Source organism: Buteo buteo, chromosome 16, assembly GCF_964188355.1.
Source record: "Buteo buteo chromosome 16, bButBut1.hap1.1, whole genome shotgun sequence".
In the NCBI taxonomy this organism is placed as follows: Eukaryota; Metazoa; Chordata; class Aves; order Accipitriformes; family Accipitridae; genus Buteo; species Buteo buteo.
In genome coordinates, this window is record NC_134186.1 from 15,494,867 (window position 1) to 15,518,304 (window position 23,438).

Here is a 23,438-nt window from a genome sequence, read left to right on the forward strand (position 1 = left end):
GTCAGATGACTCTAGACAAACATGTATCTATTGCTGTAGTGATCGGGTCATTTAAAATTCCTCCTTTTGAATGTGCGTCACAAAGCATGAAGAAGTCTCATGAGGAACTTTCTGGCCAAGAGGATTTACTGGGTCTATTATTCTGCTCCCGATATTTATCCTCCGATTCCGCAGGAATATCTGTTCCCGGTTCAAGAGTTTCTGATCTAATATGCAAAGCATTTACAATAGTCAGCAGGAAACTCAATACACTTTTGCCTGTGCACTCTGGAGCTGGTGTAACTTTTCCATTAACTTAAACAAATGCTGCTGTATTTTTAGACCATGTAATTACCCTACATCAGCAGGCTGGCCCTTGTGAAAGTACACTGGAGAAAGATTCGAGCCCCCTGTTTCTCTGCTTATAAAACTCTGAAACCCAAGCCCTCGGATGTGGTGATTAATGAAATGCCTCTTGATCATTTGATCTGATCCCACTTGCTGAGGTAAATTGTTTTAGTTTTCCATTGGCATAGATAGGATTTTTTGGTATAATGACTGGAGGGTAAAGACTTCACACTTGAAAAGACAGACCCCTCTGTGTTAACGGATGACCACTGAGAATTGGAACATGTTTTAACCTTCTTCGTTCCTCCCTCAGAGATAAAAGACTAACAAGATTTTTTTGTTATGTCCAAAAAAAGTTCCTTGCTTGAAACGCTGTATGAACATCCTGGTAATAGCATTAGCTCTGTAATTCTGCTGTTCAAAAACCTCAACAGCTCTGTGATTACAAGCATTTGTCAAGAGGCAACAGGCACTTGGCAATGACAAAATCTGTCATTTTTTCTGAAGTTGGAGTGTGCCAGTCAACAGCTGCATTAGGCTGTCAGCATAATGCACTGCAAAACATCAGCAGATTCACAATGCCACCATTAACACTTTAATTCAATGTTTTGATAACAAGAAGCTCCACGAGGCATACAGTTGGCCTCTTCTGTCACAGAAGTCAGTGCCTGCTTCAGATTTGTCTGTGCTGAGATTCAATATGGTCACCATAAAACATGCCCAGGCCATGCTTCATTTGTTACAATATTTCATTTTCTTTCTTTGCTTGTATAACAAATCTTGGTTTCAGAGAATAAAGAACTGATTTTAAAAAATGGTATTGCCAAGAATACCTATTAAAATACTTCTGCTACCCCAATAAACAAATTACAAATGCAGTTAAAATTACAGCACAATAAAAAAGCTTTAGAACATAAAAATAAACACTTGTAGTGATTTTGGAATTTTATATACCACACAACAGCCAGTGGTTTCAGCAAGTAGTAGTTGTCACTGAAGTTCATAAATAAAGGCATATGAATGCTTTTGATCTATCTGATGTGGCCAGACAAGCAGACACTAAAGCAAATGATGGTTTCATCAATAGTCTGCTTTGCTTTACTTCATAGGCTAATATAACTCCTGCACCTTTTTCTTCACCCGTAAGGCCATCTTCATTTCATGGCATGGTTCCCGAGTGTTTAAGAATATGTAAGAACAGCTATTCTTATTATTTCTTTTCCTTACTAATCTAAAAAAGAGTGAGTTTGACTGATTAGTGATTTTTTCAGTGTGTGTTTTGTCATCAGTTCTTGTCGGAGCAACTTCTGGATCCAGCTCCTATGAAGGATCCTAAGAATATCTCCTACATTTCTGATCCTTATGTCTCAGTGGAATGTGACTACTATTAGAGGAATGGGAATCTCTCAAGTAGTTAGAAACACTCTCACAGCAGTCTACATTGTGTATGCAAGAGCTGTAGCTGTCCAAGAAACATTACAGAAACAGACATCTAGATCCCCAAGAAGAGGCATATATCTCCAGCTAGATGATGCCTGAAACACTAGGGGATAACATCCCAAAAAGCAGAGCCTCTGTGAGTGGGCACGTGGATAAATGTAAAGGTGTTTTTCAGGGGAAACTTGAAGTTTGAGAGGTGTAATCTAGAGGGAAGGTCCTTTGCACTGGATGGCATGACCTCTGAGGAGGCAAAAAAGCTCACAATGAGAATGCACTGTACAGCAAACTCTCTCTTGGCAGCAATCAGATGGAAAGGAGCGGAAAATGTCATCCACAGACCTTAGCTTTTAGAGGTGCACTCAGTCCTTTTCTATTCCCTTCATGAATCCATTATTCATCAGTATGATTTTCCTATGCCTTAAGAATTTCTTCACCACCTACAAAGCAAGTATTGCCCAGAAACTACACACTGGGCTATGTATTTCCAAAACCAGTTGGCAAATACAGCAAAGTTGTGTGTTATGCTATTTAGTGGCCTTTGACAAGAAAACAGAATCTCATGCTCAATACAAAGCTCAGGGAAGATTTTGAGCCTGCATGCCACAGACTACCCCCAACTCCCAGTGATGCAGGGGAGAAGTAAGCAATATCATCACCTCTGAAAATATCAATACCATTTAGCCTATATTTTCACAGGGAGCAAACTGCTTTTCATAAAATGCAACTTTAATTACCTACCTACAAGTTTAAAAAGGGTCGACAGTCTGAACTCCTCTGAATGATGGTACTTCAAAAGCTCAACTGAAGAGGCTGAAATGTGAATGAAGTATCCTGGTTTTGCAAATGACTCAAAGGAACTGTATCCTGAAACCCATGTATTCTTGTGAATGACAAATGTGGATCTGTTGTGAAATGCTTCTCTTTTTTCCCATTTAGAAAGAACAAGAGTATTATTGGAGGCCAACTGAAGAAAATAGTTTGGTCTCTCAGCTGTTTCAAATGAAACCAAGTTGAAATCTGAAAAAAACACACAGAACTCATTTACTTGCTGATGTATGCATATGCATTTATATGCATATAAATTAAACTCATTCTGATGTACTGATATTAGTAGCATGAGCAATGAAGGCTGACTTTGGCCTTATCAGTGAAAATAGCCTGAATCTAGTAACAAAATATACTATATATGGATTTCAGAGTGCTAGATTCTGATAGATATTTAGTTTTCCAAATACCCTACAGATACAAGCAGATTAAGACACTTGCCCACACCAGGATAAAGGAATATAGCCCTGCAGTCAAGCAGAACTTGAGTTTACAGCCTTCACTAAGCCATTTATTTAATAAAAATTTAAACTTCTTCAACTAGCTTTACAAGTAACATTTGCCATCAGGAATTCATAGCTTAAGAGCTCAGCCTTTCATTAAAAAAAAATTACAAAAACGTATTTTGCATTCAGCTTACAGCTTTATGTCTTAACTTCTAAGCAGTCAGCTCTCTAGCCCTTCCCCTAAGAATGTTAACAGCAAAGTTTGTTTTCTGGCAAATGTACCCACATGATACCTTACCCTGAAAACAGTACTGCTTATTTCAAGCAAGCCTCTGTACAACCACTTGCAGTGTGGCAGATCTTGAGCCTCTTACAGGCATCTGTTGCTCACAGAATTACTTCATTCTATTTTGCTGTAAACTCTGCTATTCTCTTAAAAATAGCCATTAAACTACTGTAAAATCAATTAACCCTCCAGGCCTGGATAGTATTTCTTGAAAAAAAGAATGCATAGAAAACAAATGATGTCTATTAAACAGATATGCTATCACATTCTGGTATAACACTTCTGGAAAACCAACTTGTTTCCTGAGCATAAAAACTTCAATTAATCTGAAAAACATAGTGGCACTTGCGAATATCTTTTTATTAATTGTCTGTGGCAAGTACCTATTTGATAAGTAACAATGGACATGTTGTTACTGCACACAAATGAGTGTGATTCATAATACCTGCCACATAGCCAATCAGTACATCAGTGCCCAAAACTTTCCATTGTCCATGATTTGTCTGAAACTGATGAAACACATCCATTTCTCTGAGGTACCAAAGAACCAAGAACACAGATATATAATGAAAACATGGATATTAAAAATATCATAACAATTGTATAAACTCCTCCTGTATAAACTCCTCCACGGCCGAATGATGAAATGCCACTCATTCAAACTGGACTATAAGGCACAAATTCCATTTGCCAGGTTAAATTCTGAGCAAGAGATTTTTATAGGGGAATAGAACAGTAGGACTGACCTTCCCTTTCCAAACCTGAATTGAACGCAATGTACAAGTGTCTCAAAAGTATGACTAATAAAAGAAATCTGGCCCTGGATATTCTGTTACATGAGTTCTTGTGTCAGTTCTACAGACAGCAGTATTACTAATCAAATGCTTGTCATTTTTTCAACTGACCCATATCTCTTCTTTGATTACACAAAGACAGCCACCTTCAGGCTGTCCAAAGAGCTAATCAGGGGACTCTGGGCAGTAAAACTGTACTGAGACTCAAGTGGGCATTAAATGCTCTGTGGGCATTAAAATCACGTATGCAGACAACTCTAGCATTTAATCAATGTCACAAAGTGCTGAATATATTCTTGTAAGCTTTCTCCACCTGTCTGAAGGTGTGCAAAACCTTTTTCGTCTGCTGAATAAGCAACACATTCCTTCAGTAGAAACTTAAGTTGGGACCTGAAGGAGACAAATTTGCAGTACACACCCTTACACAGCTCAGGTTAGTGCCAATGGGCAGACACTGAGTGATGGTGGCAAAGCAAGTGAATTAGGGAGTACTTTTATTGTATCATTTCTCTACCATTCTTTCCTGTGCCCCAGTTCTGCCAGAGAACTGGTGGAGGAAGCTACACATATCTGGAGCGCTGGACTACAACACTGGTTTGGTGCTTCTGAAGGTTAGGTCGGGGGGGCGCTTTTGTTTTTCAACTAAAAGCATTTGTTTAAAAAGCTTCAATCATCTAATTAAAACCAACCAAATGAAAGTTTTGGCAGACAACATTAAGGTGCACAATCAGCTGACAGATAAAAAAAATATTTTGACCCAGGTCTATTCTTAAAGGTTGGCTCATATTCAAGGGCAGAATTTGCTCTGCCTTATTTAAGCCTCTAGGATACAGTGACTTTACCATGTGCTTTGGGTTTATAAAGTCCTGAAGTCAGCATAAAGCTCACTGCATGTCCAGGAACAATATCTTCTTCTCTCACTGGGAAAACAACACCATCCACCAGTTTCACTGCCATTACAAATTCTCCATCCAAATAGCTAACCAGTTTGTATGGGCCCTTTCCCAGAACTGTTGAGAAAAAAAGTCAGAATTACCTTTCATATCAAGAGCTCTGAATATTACAATACAGCACATAAAGAAAAACACATCTCTCCACTCTGAAAACAGCACTATGTGTCATGCACTAAACTGTAATGACAACCAAAACAAAGCCAAACTCTTTTAGAAAATACATGTTCTGAAAACTGTCCAAAATATCTATTTTCAATTCAAGATTCAAGATTAGCTTCTCCTTTTCCTCCCTCTCATTCACTTTAGTTTTGTAGTCACTTTATTGAAGTCAGCTGACTGCTCAGTTATTTAATTTAGAAGTAAACAATGTTCTATGGACCACCCTGGGAGCCTCTAATTGTTTATTTGTATGGTTGAACTGATTATACACTTCCTACTATTTGTCAAAACCTCTTTCATTAGTGTCCAAAGTATGAGGCATTTTACAGGGAACAAAAGTTTGTTGTCATCAAGTATCGAAGAACTCCTTGAACAGTGTAGATACAAACATAACCACTGGGAAGTGAGACAGGAAGAAATCAGCATCATAAGCAAAGGAATGGTCATATTTTATCTTTAAGTAAAAAAAGGCAAAAGCATGTGAAGTTACCATTCGCAAATCTTAAATGTCACACTTCCTCACTTAGTTTCAACTTCACTGTAGGAAAGTATTTTAAAGTTTATTTTAAAATGTTATTTGAAATTATTTTTGCAAGTTTCTCTGTTAAAACCAAGAATTTTAGACCACACATGAGCAATTCATCTCACTATCATTTTATCCACAAGCCAGGACATGGCAAGCATACATCTAAGGTAAAAGTGTCCAGAACTTCTCAGCTGATAGTTGCAGCTAATACAATCGACCCTTAAAATCTGTTCCAACAGGTTAAAAGTTTGGACTGCAATTTGCAGCCTGCCCTCGAAATCTGGTTCTCCCTAATCTTAAAATTTATTAAGATTGGAAATCCTAAGGAGGCTGCACTGCAACTAGAGTTTTAGATTCTAATTGTATAAATAGGTGGCCAGTTAGGACACAAGCCCATGCCTATCTAATCACGTACAGCGATACCTGGTTACCATCAGTGCAGGGAGTTGAAAACCATTTTAAAAATTAATTAAAACATCTAGTGTTCTGGAAATGTTATTATATGTTTAAGTCTCATATCTCAGCCCCATCCAAAACTTGAAAAACCACAGCTACCTGCTGAGAATTTCCCCTTACCAGAGACAAAAAGCTTCTGCTCCTGCCTCTAGTAGGACTGCAACTATTTCACTCTGGATTAATGACACAGTTGCATAGACAAAACCTCTCTCTGGTCTATGACAGTTTCTTAACCTTCTTGTCTCCAAAACTAAGTATTCTGGGGAGCACTACTATACTTGAGGTAGAGAAGAAAATCTTCAGTTTAGAGATTATTTTCTTCCCCATTGGCAGCTCTGAAACATCCTATGTTGAATACCGATGAGCTGGATTTGCAAACAGTAGAAAGGTACAAAGTGAGAAGCATATGATAACCATGTTTATTACAAGCAGGTCATATGCACAACTCTCCACTATTTCAACTAATTTCTGTCAGTGAGAACTCGGTAAAAAGTAAAACTAATAACACACTTTAAAAGTATATGTTATCATCCAAATTCACTCCACTACTACCACAGATGCTAGAGTCCCTGCACTTTCAATTTGTTACAACCGCAATAAGATTATCCAGTATCAGACTGTGTTTCATTTATAAAACAACACAAACCAAAAAGGAAATGTAAAACTGCAATCACCTCTTGTATTCAACTGGTCTTTATTTAAATTAATTTAAAGACTTAAGTAGTGATTTAGATAAAAATCCACTTCATTAGCAATCTGACCCCACTCAAAATCTTTTCAGCAGTCAGCGTATCAGAACATGTACATTTCTTGGCTGTATCGTTTGGGCCTGGCACGTTGCACAAGTCTCTTCTATTTTAAACTTGGTCCCTCTCAGAGATCGTTCTGGGGGTGAGCTGCTGCAATATGGTGTCTAACAGAAGACCAAAATATCACGAATCATCTGGATAGACAGGCTTCTATATGAGCTTGATAAAAAGAGTTATAGAATAAATAGCAGGAGTCCTGACCATTCCTCTCATCAGGTTGGCTTACATGCATGCCATGTCTAACCATGCAGACACTCACAAGATAACTCTGAAATAGTCTGAATATGGATGCCAGCGTTAACACAGCAGTACAGCACCCAGTGCAGATTCAAGGTTTACTCTAGCACCTTGTACAAGTTTTGCACCTCTCACTGAGAGCCATTCTAATGCAGCAGCAATGCTTGTCACTCAGGAACTTAAAGCTAGGTCAAACATACCTAAATGGAGAGTTATTCCCTATCTGGGCACAAAAAGTTGAAATATCTTAATAGCTAGCTCCCTCTGGAGGCTGCATAGGAGATCATGATTGGTTTAACAGACACACTGGGTATCAGTTTTGAACTGCAGTATACCTCAAGCAAGTAGTGCCACTAGTACTATTGGATGGAATAGTCTTACTAACTACTTGATGATTTAACTGTTTAATCACGATGCATAAATGCAAAGAAAATGAGTTAAACATGTATTCTTGGGAAAAAGCCAGGAATTAAAAAGATTATGAAATGAAAAGCCTTTGAAAAAGCAAAATAAACTAGTAAAACAGAATCTTGACTATTTAAATAACGTATCATTCACAACTGTTTTCATTAACACAATTATTTTTATACAAAGTACTAAGACTTATATGAAGAAACCAAAGATTCTATTGACATTTTATCATCTCCTTTAGGACTTACCTTTGTTGAAATATTCACAATCATAAGCTAAAAAATAAAAAGAAAAGAAATGCAGTTGCAAGTATGCTGCAGATAAACAGGTTTCCATTAGCCTTTACGATTAAGGGGTAAGCCAAATGCTTGGCCAAGTTAGATCATACACAAAACATTTATTAAAAAAATTATTGCCAAATATTTATATTACTGCTTTAAATAAAATACTAATTTAAACTACACTGACTTAAATAAAATACTGTTTTCTAGCAGGAAATACTAAGTTTACATAGCTACAGCTGTCTCTTTGTGACCTCTAGTGGTTAAGACTAAGCTTTGCTGTCTTTCCATGGTCACTTCAAAGCACGTGTACCGTTTCTATCAAAAATTTGGAGTAACCCTTTCGCTCTATGGCAAATTTCCTGCGTGACTTTGAACAAGCTGCATACTTTCTCTGTGCAACTGTGAAGTTAGAAAAATGCTTGTTTCCTTCCATTCTTTCTATCTTGCACTTTTTTATCACATCTTTGGGGAAATGACTGTCTCCTGTTAGGCATTTGCACTAGGTGCCATAGAAAAAGCCCTCAGATATTTTACAACTTCTAAGCACAGTTGAATAGGGATACTAAGGTAATGACAAAGTCCTGCTTAAAAAAACTACTTGTTTTTCTTCAGAAGACCTTTATATTTCACACTTGCTCTGGGGGCAGCAGTAAGGCAGCTATATTTCCTAGACCCTGTTAAGAACTGAAGACTTCCTGAAGATGGAAATTACTTGAGCTGTTAACTTTGTAACTTTGGTTTGAGGGATGCATGCCATATGCTAATATAGACTTCCCATGATTTTTCCTTTCACATCATAGGACAAGGAATTAAAAATAGAAGTGTATCACCCACAAATACAGAAAGAACCATGTAATCCAGCTAGATCAAAATGAACATGGAGGGCAGTGAGACGCATCCACTCATCTTCCCACCAGTGTGGCTTAGTGATTCAATTCATGGCCCCAGGCAATTTAATGTGATTGATTTTTCAGGTCTGGGTCTTATGAATGCAGACAGCGGCAGCCACTGGCAACACTCGTTAAGTAAACTTACGACACACTCTAGGGGACCTCCAGTCTACAGCAACTCCATGCTGGCAGCACTGATGGGCATACGCTGATACACTTGTACAGAAACACTCACAGTCACCTCCTTGGTTACAGCCACATGTATCTGTCAAGCAGTTTGAGTAAAACCAGGTGACGTCAATCTGGAAATATAAACACCACTTATCAAAATATTCATATAGACATTGGCAACAATCACCTCTATACAAAAAGCTGTGAATCTTTCAAAATCTAATATGTAAGACTTTGAAGTAACAAAGATTTTAATTTAAATGTTTCCCGAGACACAAGAAAAACAGTTTATTAGAACACATAAAATCTTACACAGTACCCAGTGGCACAACTAAATCAATGACCCATTAAAAACATGCACACTAAGATGTTGATGTGAGCTTGAGTTTTGTATGGTCTTATAATATTTAAATCATAATAAACTACAAAGAAACTTACAAAATAAGAGAAACTGTCTCTAAACTGATCACAAATCAATAAACATCAGAAGTGTTATGAAAGTGAGATATACATAAAATGCAGGAAATAATAAAGTAGATGGAAAACTCTTCATGTGAGAGTGGTTCATTCTCTTCATATTGTAAGACATTTTCACAGGCGAATTTGTGATTTTTCCCTTAAATTATTTTGAAGTCTTAAGTGACAACATTTCAAAGAAAACTGTCAATGCTGATTTGCTTATTGAATTGTTACATGTTCTACATGGATTTGCACTTGAGTAATACTTACACACTTTTGAGGAATGTAGTTGCTACCTATGTTATACAGTGCATGCTACATTAATAGAACTTTAACAGCAGCTTCCCCTTTCTTCCAAAATAATATATAAAGCAACCCTGCAAGATTCCTGGTTGTCTTTCATATGAAATCTCCTCTCTCCCTAGGAATCACTCTGACTCTTACACTCTTTAAGCCACGAACACAGTCTCAATACCTGAACATCTTGGGATATGTCAATTTTCCATATAAGACCTAGCTCTAGCAATCAGTCACCCCTCATTTTCCAATTGAACCTGAGCCTGTTGACTGTCAGAACATGTTGTATGGCTCATTTATTTCCTTAGGTGGTTGCCTGAGTGAGGAGATATATGCATTTTTTTCTAGGAATGAGTTCTTCACATCCGATACTGCCTGGAAGAAACTGTCAATTTATTTAAATACGCCTGAAAAATGTGCATGCTATGTAATACATTTGAGCAAAATAAAGCAAGTGGTTATGCTTATGCAAATAGTGCTTGGGATAAAAAAAAAGATAACACAAACTGGGTATAATTTTGTCTGCATTAATTACAAAGGGGACTAATAGGACTACCCATGTTACAGAATGCTAAATTGGTGCCAAAGTAGCTTACTATCTAGGTCAGTTAAGTGCAGATAGTCCTTGTAACAGGTCCAGCTAAACATTCACGTTTTAGAATCCGAATAGATATGGGTTAGATTTTCTTCGTGTTTGCTTTTGCTATAGTAGTCAAATTATTATGTTATGGATGACAAGATGAAGATTTAAAGTGATGCAAGTTGAAGCCGGTTGGTGACGGGTCACAAGTGGTGTTCCCCAGGGCTCAGTATTGGGGCCAGTTCTGTTTAATATCTTTATCAATGATCTGGATGAGGGGATCGAGTGCACCCTCAGTAAGTTTGAGGATGACACTGAGTTGGGAGGGAGGGTTGATCTGCTCAAGGGTAGGAAGACTCTACAGAGGGATCTGGACAGGCTGGATTGATGGGCCGAGGCCAATTGTATGAGGTTCAACAAAGCCAAGTGCCGGGTCCTGCACTTCGGTCACAGCAACCCCATGCAGTGCTACAGGCTTGGGGAAGAGTGGCTGGAAAGCTGCCCGACAGAAAAAGACCTTGGGTGCTGGCTGACAGCCGGCTGAATATGAGCCAGCAGTGTGCCCAGGTGGCCAAGAAGGCCAACGGCATCCTGGCGTGTATCAGAAATAGTGTGGCCAGCAGGAGCAGGGAAGTGACTGTTTCCCTGTACTCGGCACTGGTGAGACTGCACCTTGAGTACCGTGTTCGGTTTTGGGCCCCTCGCTACAGGAAAGACATTGAAGTGCTGGAGTGTGTCCAGAGAAGGGCAACCAAGTTGGTGAGGGGCCTGGAACACAAGTCTTATGAGGAATGGCTGAGGGAAGTGGGGTTGTTTAGCCTGGAGAAAAGGAGGCTGATGGGAGACCTTATCGCTCTCTACAACTACCTGAAAGGAGGCTGTAGTGAGGTGGGTGCTGGTCTCTTCTGTCAGATGGCTGGTGACAGGATGAGAGGAAATGGCCTCAAGTTGCGGCAGGAGAGATTTAGATTGGATATTAGGGAATATTTCTTTACTGAGAGGGTTGTCAGGCATTGGAACAGGCTGCCCAGGCAAGTGGTTGAGTCACCATCCCTGGAGGTATTCAAAAAGTGAGTAGACAAGGCACTTCAAGACACGGTTTAGTGGGCATGGTTGATGGTTGGACTCGACAATCTTAAAGGTCTTTTCCAACCTAAATGATTCTATGATTCTATGAAGAGTAAAGTTCCTCTCCAGTGATATGTTCACTTTCACATCTTTCTATACGTGACCACAACTCACCACTGGATGGCAAGCTTCAAACGCTTCACTTAGCAGTATTCCACATTCCTTCTTGGCAAATGGCTCTCTAAGGGGATTCAAACTGCATGGATTTCGAATGTCAGAGCTGTCAACACACTTAATCAGAAAGCAAAATCAAGGTGAGAAACTTGTTTCATAACCACTCCGTGTTTGGACTTGCAAAGCATAATTTTGCTTTGCTTTTTTTAAAAAAGAGATGCAAAACACAAAACAAATGCATCATTAATGAAACTAAAGCCAGACTAAGATATGGAATTAAAAGGGGATGATAATCTGCAGAAAAGGAAAAGTACACAATCTGAAGAAATGTTTCATTTGTCTTGAGAGCAGCAGAAAACCACATATGTACATACAGGTCTAAACAGAGCTGCCATGCAGTCCCAATCTGCAGTCCTTACACCTGAATAGTGTAGCTTACATAATAACAAAGTTCACTTGGACAACATACATTAGAAGTGTCAGAAATCAGACCTTTTTACTCTAACTACTAGGAAGGAACATTTCTATGAACACCACTAGACACATGACATTAAAAAAGTTCAATTTTTAACTTTACAGCATATAGAAAGAATATTTTTTCTTTTCATTGCTATGGTTTCAGTTAAATATCACCGAGCTATGAAAGATCAGCTAAACTGATGACAGTCTAAAGTAAACCCACAATTCTTCCATTATGTAAAAAAAGACTACTATTCAAACAACATCTACAAAACCACTTCTAGATTCAGAACATTGCAAAGCATTTTTCTCTACATTATAGAGCTGTGTAGAAAAAAGGTGATTCTTCTTAATGGATTATGGTATCTGTAAGAACCACTGATATTGCCATTTGCATTGCTGCCTGATTGATACTTCCAGGAATGAATTTCTGATTTATATGATGTAACAGCAAAAAATCTACTAGCAAACACGTTCTTTTTACAATGTACCTCTACAGCTGTCCAGCTGTTTCCAAACTCTTGTGAGTTTGTTAATTCAAAATTATCTGGAGTCCTCAATTCATTTACTGTCTTCAAATCAAAATTTCCACATAATCCAGTCAATTTACCCTGGGGGGGGAAAAAAAAAATAAATATATAAACTTATTTCCACATGTTACAAAACACTACCAGCCATGACCGTTTTCAAAGCTTGCTTCTTAAGTTCCTGTCTGCAGTTGCTTAATTATAAATTTGTCAGGATTTGATCCTTTTCAGTGAAATTTCAGCCAAAACAGTTCAGCTCTTTGTGATAATAAAGCTATGGAAAATATTTTATTTTGACAACATCAATATTATTCCCTTTCAACTACGTATCCCAAGCCTTTGAGAAAGGAGCTGATCTCTTGTTCAGAGAAGTGACCTGTTTGCTAGCTATGTGCTTTTTAATGCTTCAGCAAAATAACATCTGCTCCAGCCATATAAGGAACAAGTACTGAAGGAGAATGTTGCCTCAAAGATATTTGTTTCTGTTGTTACAGAAGTTAGACAGTAAATAGTCACTAGAAAAAAAAAGTAAATGAGAATGAATATTTTAATTGACAAGGTAGTTGAATGCTTCTCTCCTTGACTGTCAATGAGTTTCTACATGATTTCTGACACATTGTCTATTCTCTGAATAATGGTAACATCTTACTTAATAAGACTTATATAAATACCTCAAAGAAATGGCCATAAGAGTGTTGACTTCCACTTACCTGCCACTGATGACCCATCTGCACATGAACCGTTGTTCTCTGATCCCAAAGAATGGTGATGTGCTCATCAGGAAAATGAACAACAGTGAAAAATCCAGCTTTCCATAACTGTATTTTTTGTAGTTCATCTATGTAACTAGACAAGCTCTGTTCAAAATAAAATAAGGCAGCTTATAATGTAAGTAATGTCTTCACAAAATGTTCACTTGACAGGAAATGAAACACCTAAATAAAATGAACAAAATGGTTCTCAGACAGAAGTCGAAGAACTGACAGAAGGCCACACAAGGATAAATGCTTAAACAAAAGCAGTCTGGATTTTGATTGTGAACTGTGTTGTATTTCTATGATTTTCCTGTTTTAAAAGTTGATTTTATATCAAATTCACAGGGTGGGTAACAGCAACTGGAGTGAAGATTAAAATGTTAGTGGTTCATCTAGGAGGTAAAAAAATTAGTCTTAAGGTTCCTGGTGACGGTTTTCACTTAGTTATACACCATTGCATTCAGAAGGTCTTAGCCACATGCTTTTTTTGAATATGGATAGGTATAGAGATGTATACAGCATCTTCTTGAAATAAGGAATTGTCTAAATATGTCCAGAGATTGTGGTCTTATTTACATAAAGCCTTCTTCTCTCCATCCAATAACAATCAGATTCCAAATTATTTGTAACATGGACTAAGACGTCTGGTTTGATTATATGCTACCTCATACAAAGAGACACAACTTCTTTTGTATAGTCAGTCTATAAACTGTAAATAGTACTATTTATACTAAAATTACTAAGTATTTACAGCAATAGAGTTTGCAGTTTGGCCAAAACAAAAATGACATTCAGGCTGTGGAGGATATACCAGGGACTGCAATTTATTTTTTACAACTGTTTAGGAATATTCCTTCTATACATTCTAGACCAGACTAAACTCAGTTCTAGTGGAATTAATAGCAAAACTCCCACTGACTTCAAAATATTTGGATTTTTCCTAAGACACTAAACAGGAATTAAGTGTAAACAAAAGAATTATGATCATTTAATCTAACATTTTTGTGCAATATAGACAAAATTTTGTTTAAGGTTTCCATTGAACAATACAGATGTGATCAGCATTCATGGTAAAGACATTTATGCCTCTACTATTTAGGTACACCCAGAGAAGTACATATGCTACCTTTTGATCAGTGTTAAAAACTGAAACTTACTGGATTTCCAGTTTCATCATCAAATATTAAAAAAGATTTTCCAACATTAACGAAAATGTTTTTTCTGCAAATTATTCCAGTATTAAAGCAGTTAATATTCTCTATAATAACAGAAAAACTGGTTGAAGAAGTACCCTGAAGGAAAAAAAGAAAAGAAATGGACACTTTAAAATATACTAATATGTATATTGTTACATAGTTCAATCAGCAGAAAATTCAGTGTATAATTATTATGTTATGTATGATTCAAAGTCTAAGCAACATCAAAGCATAAAAAATAGCATGTAGGATTCAATAAAATGTACAGGTTGGAAATAAGTAGAAGAGTAGTTTTTAACAGGTAGTTTTTAAATCCAGTTTTACAGAGGCTTTACAGAAAAGTCTCACCTTAACTAGGTAAGCCTTACAAGTTCCAACAAAGTCAAATGTTAGTCCATCAAATGTTCTGTAATGCCGATCCCCATATGCAGTACACATTGATGGGCAAGGATGGAAGGTGCATTGAAATGATCCACGCTGGCAAATGCTGAAAAATGTATGACCAATAATGGTAATATCAACTGTAACCACAGACAATATTGCACTGAGAAGCAATAAACCAAAAGCCATGCAAGTATGACGACTATGGACAGAAGCATTGTTAAATAGAAGCAGCATATGTAAATTGATTCTCTGGAAAAAAAAAAAAAAAGAGTACATATTGAACTCTCACAGTCTGTGTTTCTTCCTGTTAGAATGTATAGGTTCCAGAATATATAGACACCAAAAGAGCATTTCTTTTGTTGAAACAAGAAAACAAAAACTGCCACCCAAAGTAATACAATTTATTCTCTAGTAACTCCCATCAATAATGTGCAACAAGGGTAAAGCTTTCTTTTTCAGCTTCTCACAGAACATTTGTTTCTATACAAGCTGAATCTCAGAATCAACAAGCAATGTGTCCTACTACTACCAACTTTATTCAGTCTCTGCTTGAACGATAATTTCATAGAAGTGCAAAGGAAAAATTTTGGTAGCGCTATTTTGGTGCTTAGGTTCCTTGAAAGAACTGTGGTTTGGGTTGTTGGGCTTTTCTATTTTTTTTTTTTCAGATGCCTAGGTATTATCACCCCTAAAGCCTAGCCTAACAGTTTAGGGACTTCTGCAATAGTTCAAGTTCTGTCTATTGCCACCTTAAGCATCAAAATGCTTTTGTCACACATACAGTAAGTGATTGTTCAGACCTTTCCGAATTACCTTTGCTTTGTAACTGCCTAACAGTGAGGCTTTGTAGCACTGGATACTATGTCTCTTTTTGCACCACCCTGTTGCAATCTAAATAACATTTTCAGAAATGACATAAGATTTATAAATAATGGATAGAATTTAATTTCCTGTATCCACAAGTCATTTTTACAATTTTATTTTTTATGTTTCTAAATCACCTGGACACTTAAAAACTTGCCCCAATAAAGACAGCAGAACTGGTGCCCTGGTATAGCTTTACTACAGGTACATTTTATAAATATAGGTTAAATTAAGTATGTGATATAATTTCAGCACATATCTAAGTCTATTTTCAAAAATGCTGAATTTTGAATTTCTTGATTAAATGAAATGCTTCATAGTTTACAACTAAAGTATTAAAGTGATTTACAGAAATATTTGACAAATCACTCATGTTTAGCATCTCATGTACTGAAGCACCAAGCAGGATGAAGTTTTTTGTCAGTATAACTTACTTTTCTGTTCATATTGCTATCATATATGACAAGGTCAGAACACCACTGTTTTCAAAAGAGCAGCAATAATCTAGAAAATCTAGGCAGCTCCAACTATTAGTAGTATCATGTTTTCTTCTGTTCCCTTAGCATGTAACTTGCACCAACCTCGCCTCATTTTCCAGATTTTCCAAGACTCCGCTTATCACATCATTGATTTGACTCGTTGCTTGTGTTTTGTATAACTACATATATAAATACACTAAGCACACAGCTAAATAAATTTTAAAGTAGGACATGTGAAAAGGGTTTGCTGTACCAAAGCACAAGTAGATGGTAGTGGGACTCGCCCAGCTAACACTAGTCACCTCAAAGCGGTACCTAAGGCAGGAACATAATCAAGTTTATGGAGAAAGAGGCAAATAGAAGAAATTATATTTGGATTGAAAGAATAAGTGCTGCTTCTCATGCTCTCTGTGAGTCATTAGGTTTTAGATTTACTGTTGGCTAATCAAATCCTCCTCCACATGCTGATCTGTTAAGGGCTTGTGCAGAAACATTTCTTAACATGTGAAAAGTAGTGAGCTCCTTTGCATACTTTTCTTTTCAGGAGTTTTAACACATTTACATTGAGAAGGAAGGGCTTAAGAGGTACACAATGACTGGTGTACCAGTCTTGTTTCATACTAAGTAAACTAACATTTAGTATCAGAATCCAGAAGGTCCTACTTGGAAAAGCAGATTACTAGTGTCTTCCAAACTTCAGCTAGCTTTTTAAAAAAAGTGTTTCCAATAAGTATTTGTTTAAGAACACAGAAGGCCCAATTCAGCAGCCCGCAGAGACTAACCAGCATTTGATCAATGGTCTCAACGTACGACAGCAAACCAGCATAGCTAACTGCACCACCCACTTTACCCTGCACAACACAGCACCAAAATGCTGCACTGATACCTTCAGTTAGTGTAATAACCTTTTGTGTTTAATCTCGCCAGCACATGATAACAATTTCAGGCAGCTGCACTGAAAACCAAACTTGGGAAGCCTAGAACCACAGTTCAGTCAGACCCCAGAGCCTGGGCTGAAAGCTCCAGGCACTCCACTGGTAGGTTTGCAAATTTAAGAAATTATTTTATTTGCCATTTTACTGCTCAATAGACAAATCAGTTTAATAGTTACGTTGCTAATACTACATCAGATATGATTAAGATGATATTTAGTATCAATAAACACTATTTCTGTGCACTAAATAACACTAAAGCCATCATAACTGCTATAAGTGCCTAAGTGGGTTTGTTTGCACAGGCGTATTCTTATGCTTTGCATGAGCAAAAATGCACATTTCCCTTGACTTATTAAATACACTCCTGCATACACACACAGCGTTCTCTAAGACTTTATACACTTTGTATCAAGCAGAGCTTGTTACAGACTTCCAATCTTTCAGTGGACAACTAATTGCCAAAAAGCCATTATCACTTGATCTGTCTTTGCTTCTGGATGTGGAAGACTAGAAAAGTGATGACAACATTAAGAATTTGTACATGAACTAACGGGCCTGGTCTCAGAAAAAGAGAAGGCTAAATATCCAGTGTCTTTCTGCCTGCACTGCTGCTGCCTTTAATGAAGTCTCATAAAGATTAAATGGGATATTATAGTTCTTTCTGATGCAAGCACTCCCACACCACGTCCAACTGGAGAGGCCTTTGGAAATAAGGGGGTGAGTAACCCGCGTCGCTTTACCTGCCTGCCCAGTGGAGATGGCTTGTAAGTCGTTTCACCAGTCGACCAAAGGGCTACAAATATCTTCTAGAGCAGATACTGAGGACCTGACGAGAGGCAGAGGTAGGCAGTCAGCACAAGGCTGGAGGGGGCAACGACATCCAGACAAGGCAGTGAATAGTGCTGACTGGACAAGCCTTCACTGTACTAGGCTATACTGAGCTGTGCAGGCCAGGAGCAGTAGCTTACCAGGTGACACCAGTTAAATGGTCCTGGTAAGCTAAAAGAAGGGGACAAAAGGAAGGAACTGCTCTGCTGAGAAGCTGGAGGCTACACCACTACCATAGTATCTTGATGCTTGACAGTACAGCTGATTTTTCTGAGGCTCTGGTAAGACAAATAGTGCTGCTTCGTGCCAGCTTGCAACATTCAACAGTGGTCAGAGAAGAAAACAAGCAGGAACCATCATGAAACAAGTTTGCTTCAGGATCGTGCAGATATGGCGTATTTTCACATCTTAGCTCTTGTAAAGCTTACTGAAATGGTAGTGTACCATATTCTACTGAGAGGGCTCAAGGAAACTTCGCGGAGTAACATAGCTATAGGGTATATGCTGCATTTACAACACTGGATAGTAACAGGAATAGGTTTCTGCATGTATTTGAGTGATCCTATCAACCCTTGTCTATTGGAACACTTCCTTTAAAAGGTGATTGATTCATTGGTCATCTTATCCACACACGCAATTAGCAACCAATTTATCTGTTACTGTGCTCAGTATGTGATGTTGCTCCATACTCATCTTAATTTATCATTGTTGTGGGTTTATACTTATGGCCACAGGGCTATGTTTTGGGTCCCTAGACTGCTCAGATTCAATGCTAAATGTGAAAATGAATAAGTAAAAAGCTTTAACAAATATCACTCAGGTGTAATATTTGAAGGATTTTACCTGCACTTTAGGAACACTGGCCAAGGAATATTAACTTAGATTGCCTTGATAATAAAAAAGTGATTTTTTTAAAATTGAGGGTTTTTTTAAAAAAAATCCCAAATAGCTGTTATTTTGTTAAGTAAAAGCTCTTTGAAACAACAAACCCTAAAAAAATGCCATTTTAATAGCTCTTCAAACAAATGTAAATACAAAATTAGGGTAAATGATTTACCAAAAGCTGGTGTGAAATTTATGATTAAGAAACATGAAGTAATAATCAATCTACAAATAAACAACTAAAATGAAATAATCACCTAAATAGATCTCTGCTTACCATGTATGACAGGAAGAAATTACTTTGTCACCTGGAAAATATTCCTTTCCTTTCCATGAACATGGACATTCATCAGCGACCAAGCACACATCCCCATGTTTAACAAGACTATCAAAATGAGAACAAAAAATATACATTCAGCAGAAGTACACCTGGTATCTAGATACAAAAATATTTTCCTAAACTTTTAAATTATTATTACTGAAAAATAAATAATATTTAAAATCTTCTGAAGTTGAAAAGGCACAATTTTATTAATAATTATATATGAGTAATTTGGTAATTTCCTTTCACAGGTACCTGAATATTTTATCTTTAGTAAGCGCTAGCACTTGGGGCACTAACCCTTCAACCACTAACCCTGTGAAGACTTATTCATTTACATAAAAATTTTAAGGTCAGGGAAACTAAGATTTTGCAAACCTTCTCTACATTTCACCAAATTTATTGTAAGTTAGCCAATTAACATATATTTAACTAAAGCGAACAGATCTTCCAAGAGATGTAGGAGCCACCATGTCCTTTTGCTCTAGTAATATGTGCTCTATCAAATGTCAGTAGCTTATTTATTCCAAGAATTTTTAAATGATAATTTCTTCTTGTTCTCTTCTTTTCTTCACCTGATTTAAAGAGCTTTCATTTGCTGCATAGTTTTCCTACAGCTATAGTTACTGCTCTTGCTCTATGAATAATTTAATCAGTATCAAAAGAGCTATCCTGGTTGCACAAAATTAATTGAGTATGTATTTCTGTACAACTAGCACCTTCATGCAAGCAATCACAAATATACTTAACTTTATTAGCAGAAATATCCTCGCAGCCTTCAGAGGTGATTTTCATGATAACACAAGTAACCATACACATAGCTATTTACAATTCAAGACTAATGTATAAATTTGTGCTTATAATCACAACTCTTAGAGTAAAAACTGAAAATTCAAAAAAATTGTGAAAAAGATTCCATTAACATTGAAAGAACAGAAGAATTCCTGCCCAGCAAGACTAAATAAAGCAACTAGTCTAAGTTTTAAAGTAAATATTTGTGGCTTTTAATAATATCCAGAAAAATTGAAATATAAGAGTTAGATAGAGAAACATCTCAGATTCTACAAATAAATCTAAAGAAATATACCAAAAATATTGAATTATTTTATTTTAAAAGCTATCTTTTCACTGAGCCCAAGAAAGTTGTCTTTCTCACAAAGACTGATACATTTTTTAAAAATATTGTAATGCTATGAGATAGGCAAACAGGTATCAGTATAGGATCTAAAGGTCCAATAACAGACAGAACACCACCTTTGATGACAAATCAATCTGCCAAATCAAAACTGTGAAATGTAAACTCTTGATAAGCTACAGCAGTGTCCTTCACACTAACTGTTGTAGCTCCAATTTGTGTTCTGTATCTGTTCCTACAGAGGATCCTGTTCAATACAACATAAGAAGCTGGAGCAACTAACATGCTAGTTACACAGTAAAAGGATTTCTTACAGGTACCACACAACCTACAATTATCCCTGTTTCTAAATGCTAAATTTTGAAATGTATTTGTATTGGGAAATAAACAAGTATCTTAAAATGGTGCTGTTGAGCTGGTAACTTTTTTTCTTTTTCAAGGTATTGTTTACAATTCCAGTACCTCTCGGTAGTAATACAAATTTTATACAGGTTTTCCTGTGCTCCTAACAGTTTTCTGAAGAAAACAGATTTGGTGTTTCTGATGTTTAGCACTGTAATATGGGCAAGATACTGCACCACAGACAAGAGATCATAGGTGTGAAGTGCATACGTGACAAACAGGCTGATGACACTTTTTTTCCTCCCTGTTACCCAAAAGGAAAGATTTTATTTGCTCATATTAATGAACTCATAATTTGTGTACTATGACTTAGCCTCTTCTTCAGTGTGTTATTTATCAGATGGAAATTTACAACTCTGTAGCTCTTCTTAATGGGAATGTGCAGACATCATAAAACCCCCTCCTCCAGTAAACTGAAAAACTGTATTTTTCCCTCAGCGTATGCAAAGCATTCCTTGTAATCCATAGTTATTTCAAGTATTATGTCACTTGAAGACAATCACCTGTGAGACTGAAATTCCCACTGGTTTAAAGCTGCTCAGAACTAAACAGGGCATGTTCAGAAACAAAGAGTGCCAGACTGACAAAGTAACACTAAATGCAGTTTTTTCCTCACATTATTACCCTGGCTGAAACAAGCGATAACAGCTTTCTCTCTTGTAAAGCCAAGCAAATGGATAGATTTCAATGATCTAAGAATTCACCACAAATACCCTACAAAGAGGCCTTGCACAGCTCCCCTTTGAAGTATCAGACATTTTTCTTGATGCCTATACTTACTGTCCAAGCTACAATGAACTGTAAAGATACAACGATAGCTATCACACTTCACCATACTGAACATTCAGTTTCATTACTATCTCATTATTATCTCTAGCTTTGTTCGTCCACTTACACACAAATATGCAAATAATCTTGGTAAAGACATCATGAGAAGCAATGCATGTCGTGTGAGTCAACAAACACTGCTTTGCTTCTGCAAAGCCCACAAATCTGAACCAGAACACTAAAAAAACAACTCTCAGTCTCCACCAGAACAGTTTTCAACAGGTTGTATATTCCCTTCCCCTGGGCAACAGACTACTGCCAACTGATTTATGCAGCCACAAACCCTTCTGCCCCAGCACCACATCTGCTCTCTGAGGGTTTCATAAATCTTCCTACAAAGGCCTGTAATACAGTTTAAGGGAAGTAAAAAGAATGAAATAAGCAGTAGATAACGTTTCTAACACCAGAATTCAATCACCACCCATGACTTCCCTAAGCAGAAAGGAGGATAAACAAATTTTTAAAAAACAGTAGATGTTGATAATGTTACTGTAGCACCTAAGAGCTTCATTATAGCTCACTCACTGCCTAGACAGGGAGAGTTACTACACTCCTGCTGAGTGTTTCCTTACTCATTTGGGGAGCTTTTTACAGTCCACCTCTTCTCCCCCCGCAGTTTATTATAAATAAATATTAAGTAATTTTGCAGAATGCTTAAAGGGGTTTTAGTATCCTTGCTGTATCCTTCTGTGTAACCACTGATGTCAATGCTTCAACTGAGATAGTCAGACGCATGCACTTCTGCAGTTTCACCCTGTATTGGGAAACCCTCCTTTGTTCAGCTCTACCATCAGCATCTTACTGATGCTAAGCAGATTGGGCCCTAAAAAAGAAAATTCACAGAAACTGTAGCAGCAGCTTAAAGACCAAAGGTAGATGAGAGTAAGAAAAACAAGAGCAAGAAGTAGAATGACAGGGATTCATGCAGATTCCCATATTCTGCAACCTTTTCCACAGAGGCCTCTGAAAATTTGGCTCATCCATTGCCTGTGCCTCCTCTGAAGTCCCCTTGAGCAAAAAGCAGCTCCTGCCTCTACACACCTTCTACTGATTGTTGCGGATAGAAGAGAGCAAAATCATCTCACACATCACAAGTGTAATACTCATCACTGCATAAAACCTGGGTACAGGTTTTGCTGCAACAGGAGAATAAAGCAAGAGAGGGACTCTCTTGACACGTCTCATTCTAAGTATAAAAATACTATGGGAATTAATCAAAGCAACTGAAAGAATGAGGGTAAGAACACTTTCATTACCACTTCTTTTTTCCCCCCATATGTTTTATTTTTTAGTTTGTGGTGTAGGGAAGGAACACAAGAAGAGGGCAGGGACTGAGGACCATCAGAAAAAAAAGAGGGTTCAAAGCAGGGGCCTCTCCCACCCTGCTCACAGTCCCATCAGGACTAGAAGGTGGGGGTCATCTGAAAGTACCCATAGCTCTCACAGCTGCATAAGGAAGTGGTACACACTGTGTCATCATCAGGTAGCACATAGCCCAAGGCAAGACTGAGGGGAAGGAAGGCTGAGGTTTGTAGTTTGTTCCAGCCTATTGCACAAATAAGAAGTACCTGGACTGTCACTGTATTGGTGTGATGTTCGATACCTTTCTGTGTCATCTCAGCTGTACCTCGAATCTACCAATATTACCTGAGGGCTACAACTCAATTTTTTTAATTAAGCACACTGGATTAAAACCTCTCTCTACCTGCCCTCCAATAGTACCATTTTCTTCACAAATAGTATGGGTGTAATCCAGTGCTAAAAATCATCTAAGATAGGACTCCATGGGAAAGTGAGGTACCAAAAAAATTGCCATTTGTGAATGGCCAAGAGGACAACAGTAGCTGTCC

The 23,438-nt window shown here is 37.4% G+C and overlaps 1 protein-coding gene across 1 annotated transcript in view; it reads right to left on the reverse strand.

Moving 5' to 3' along the window:
• Positions 1-23,438, reverse strand: part of OTOG (otogelin) — a 112,773-nt gene that overhangs the window by 38,755 nt on the left and 50,580 nt on the right. Inside the window, exons 24-33 of the mRNA XM_075047062.1 lie at positions 19,179-19,286; positions 14,878-15,016; positions 14,491-14,625; positions 13,289-13,435; positions 12,543-12,662; positions 11,593-11,709; positions 8,989-9,145; positions 7,918-7,944; positions 4,961-5,128; positions 2,506-2,784 (exon numbers count right to left, since the gene is read on the reverse strand). Coding sequence (XP_074903163.1) covers positions 2,506-2,784; positions 4,961-5,128; positions 7,918-7,944; positions 8,989-9,145; positions 11,593-11,709; positions 12,543-12,662; positions 13,289-13,435; positions 14,491-14,625; positions 14,878-15,016; positions 19,179-19,286 — 1,397 coding nt within the window. The remainder of the gene's footprint in view (positions 1-2,505; positions 2,785-4,960; positions 5,129-7,917; positions 7,945-8,988; positions 9,146-11,592; positions 11,710-12,542; positions 12,663-13,288; positions 13,436-14,490; positions 14,626-14,877; positions 15,017-19,178; positions 19,287-23,438) is intronic.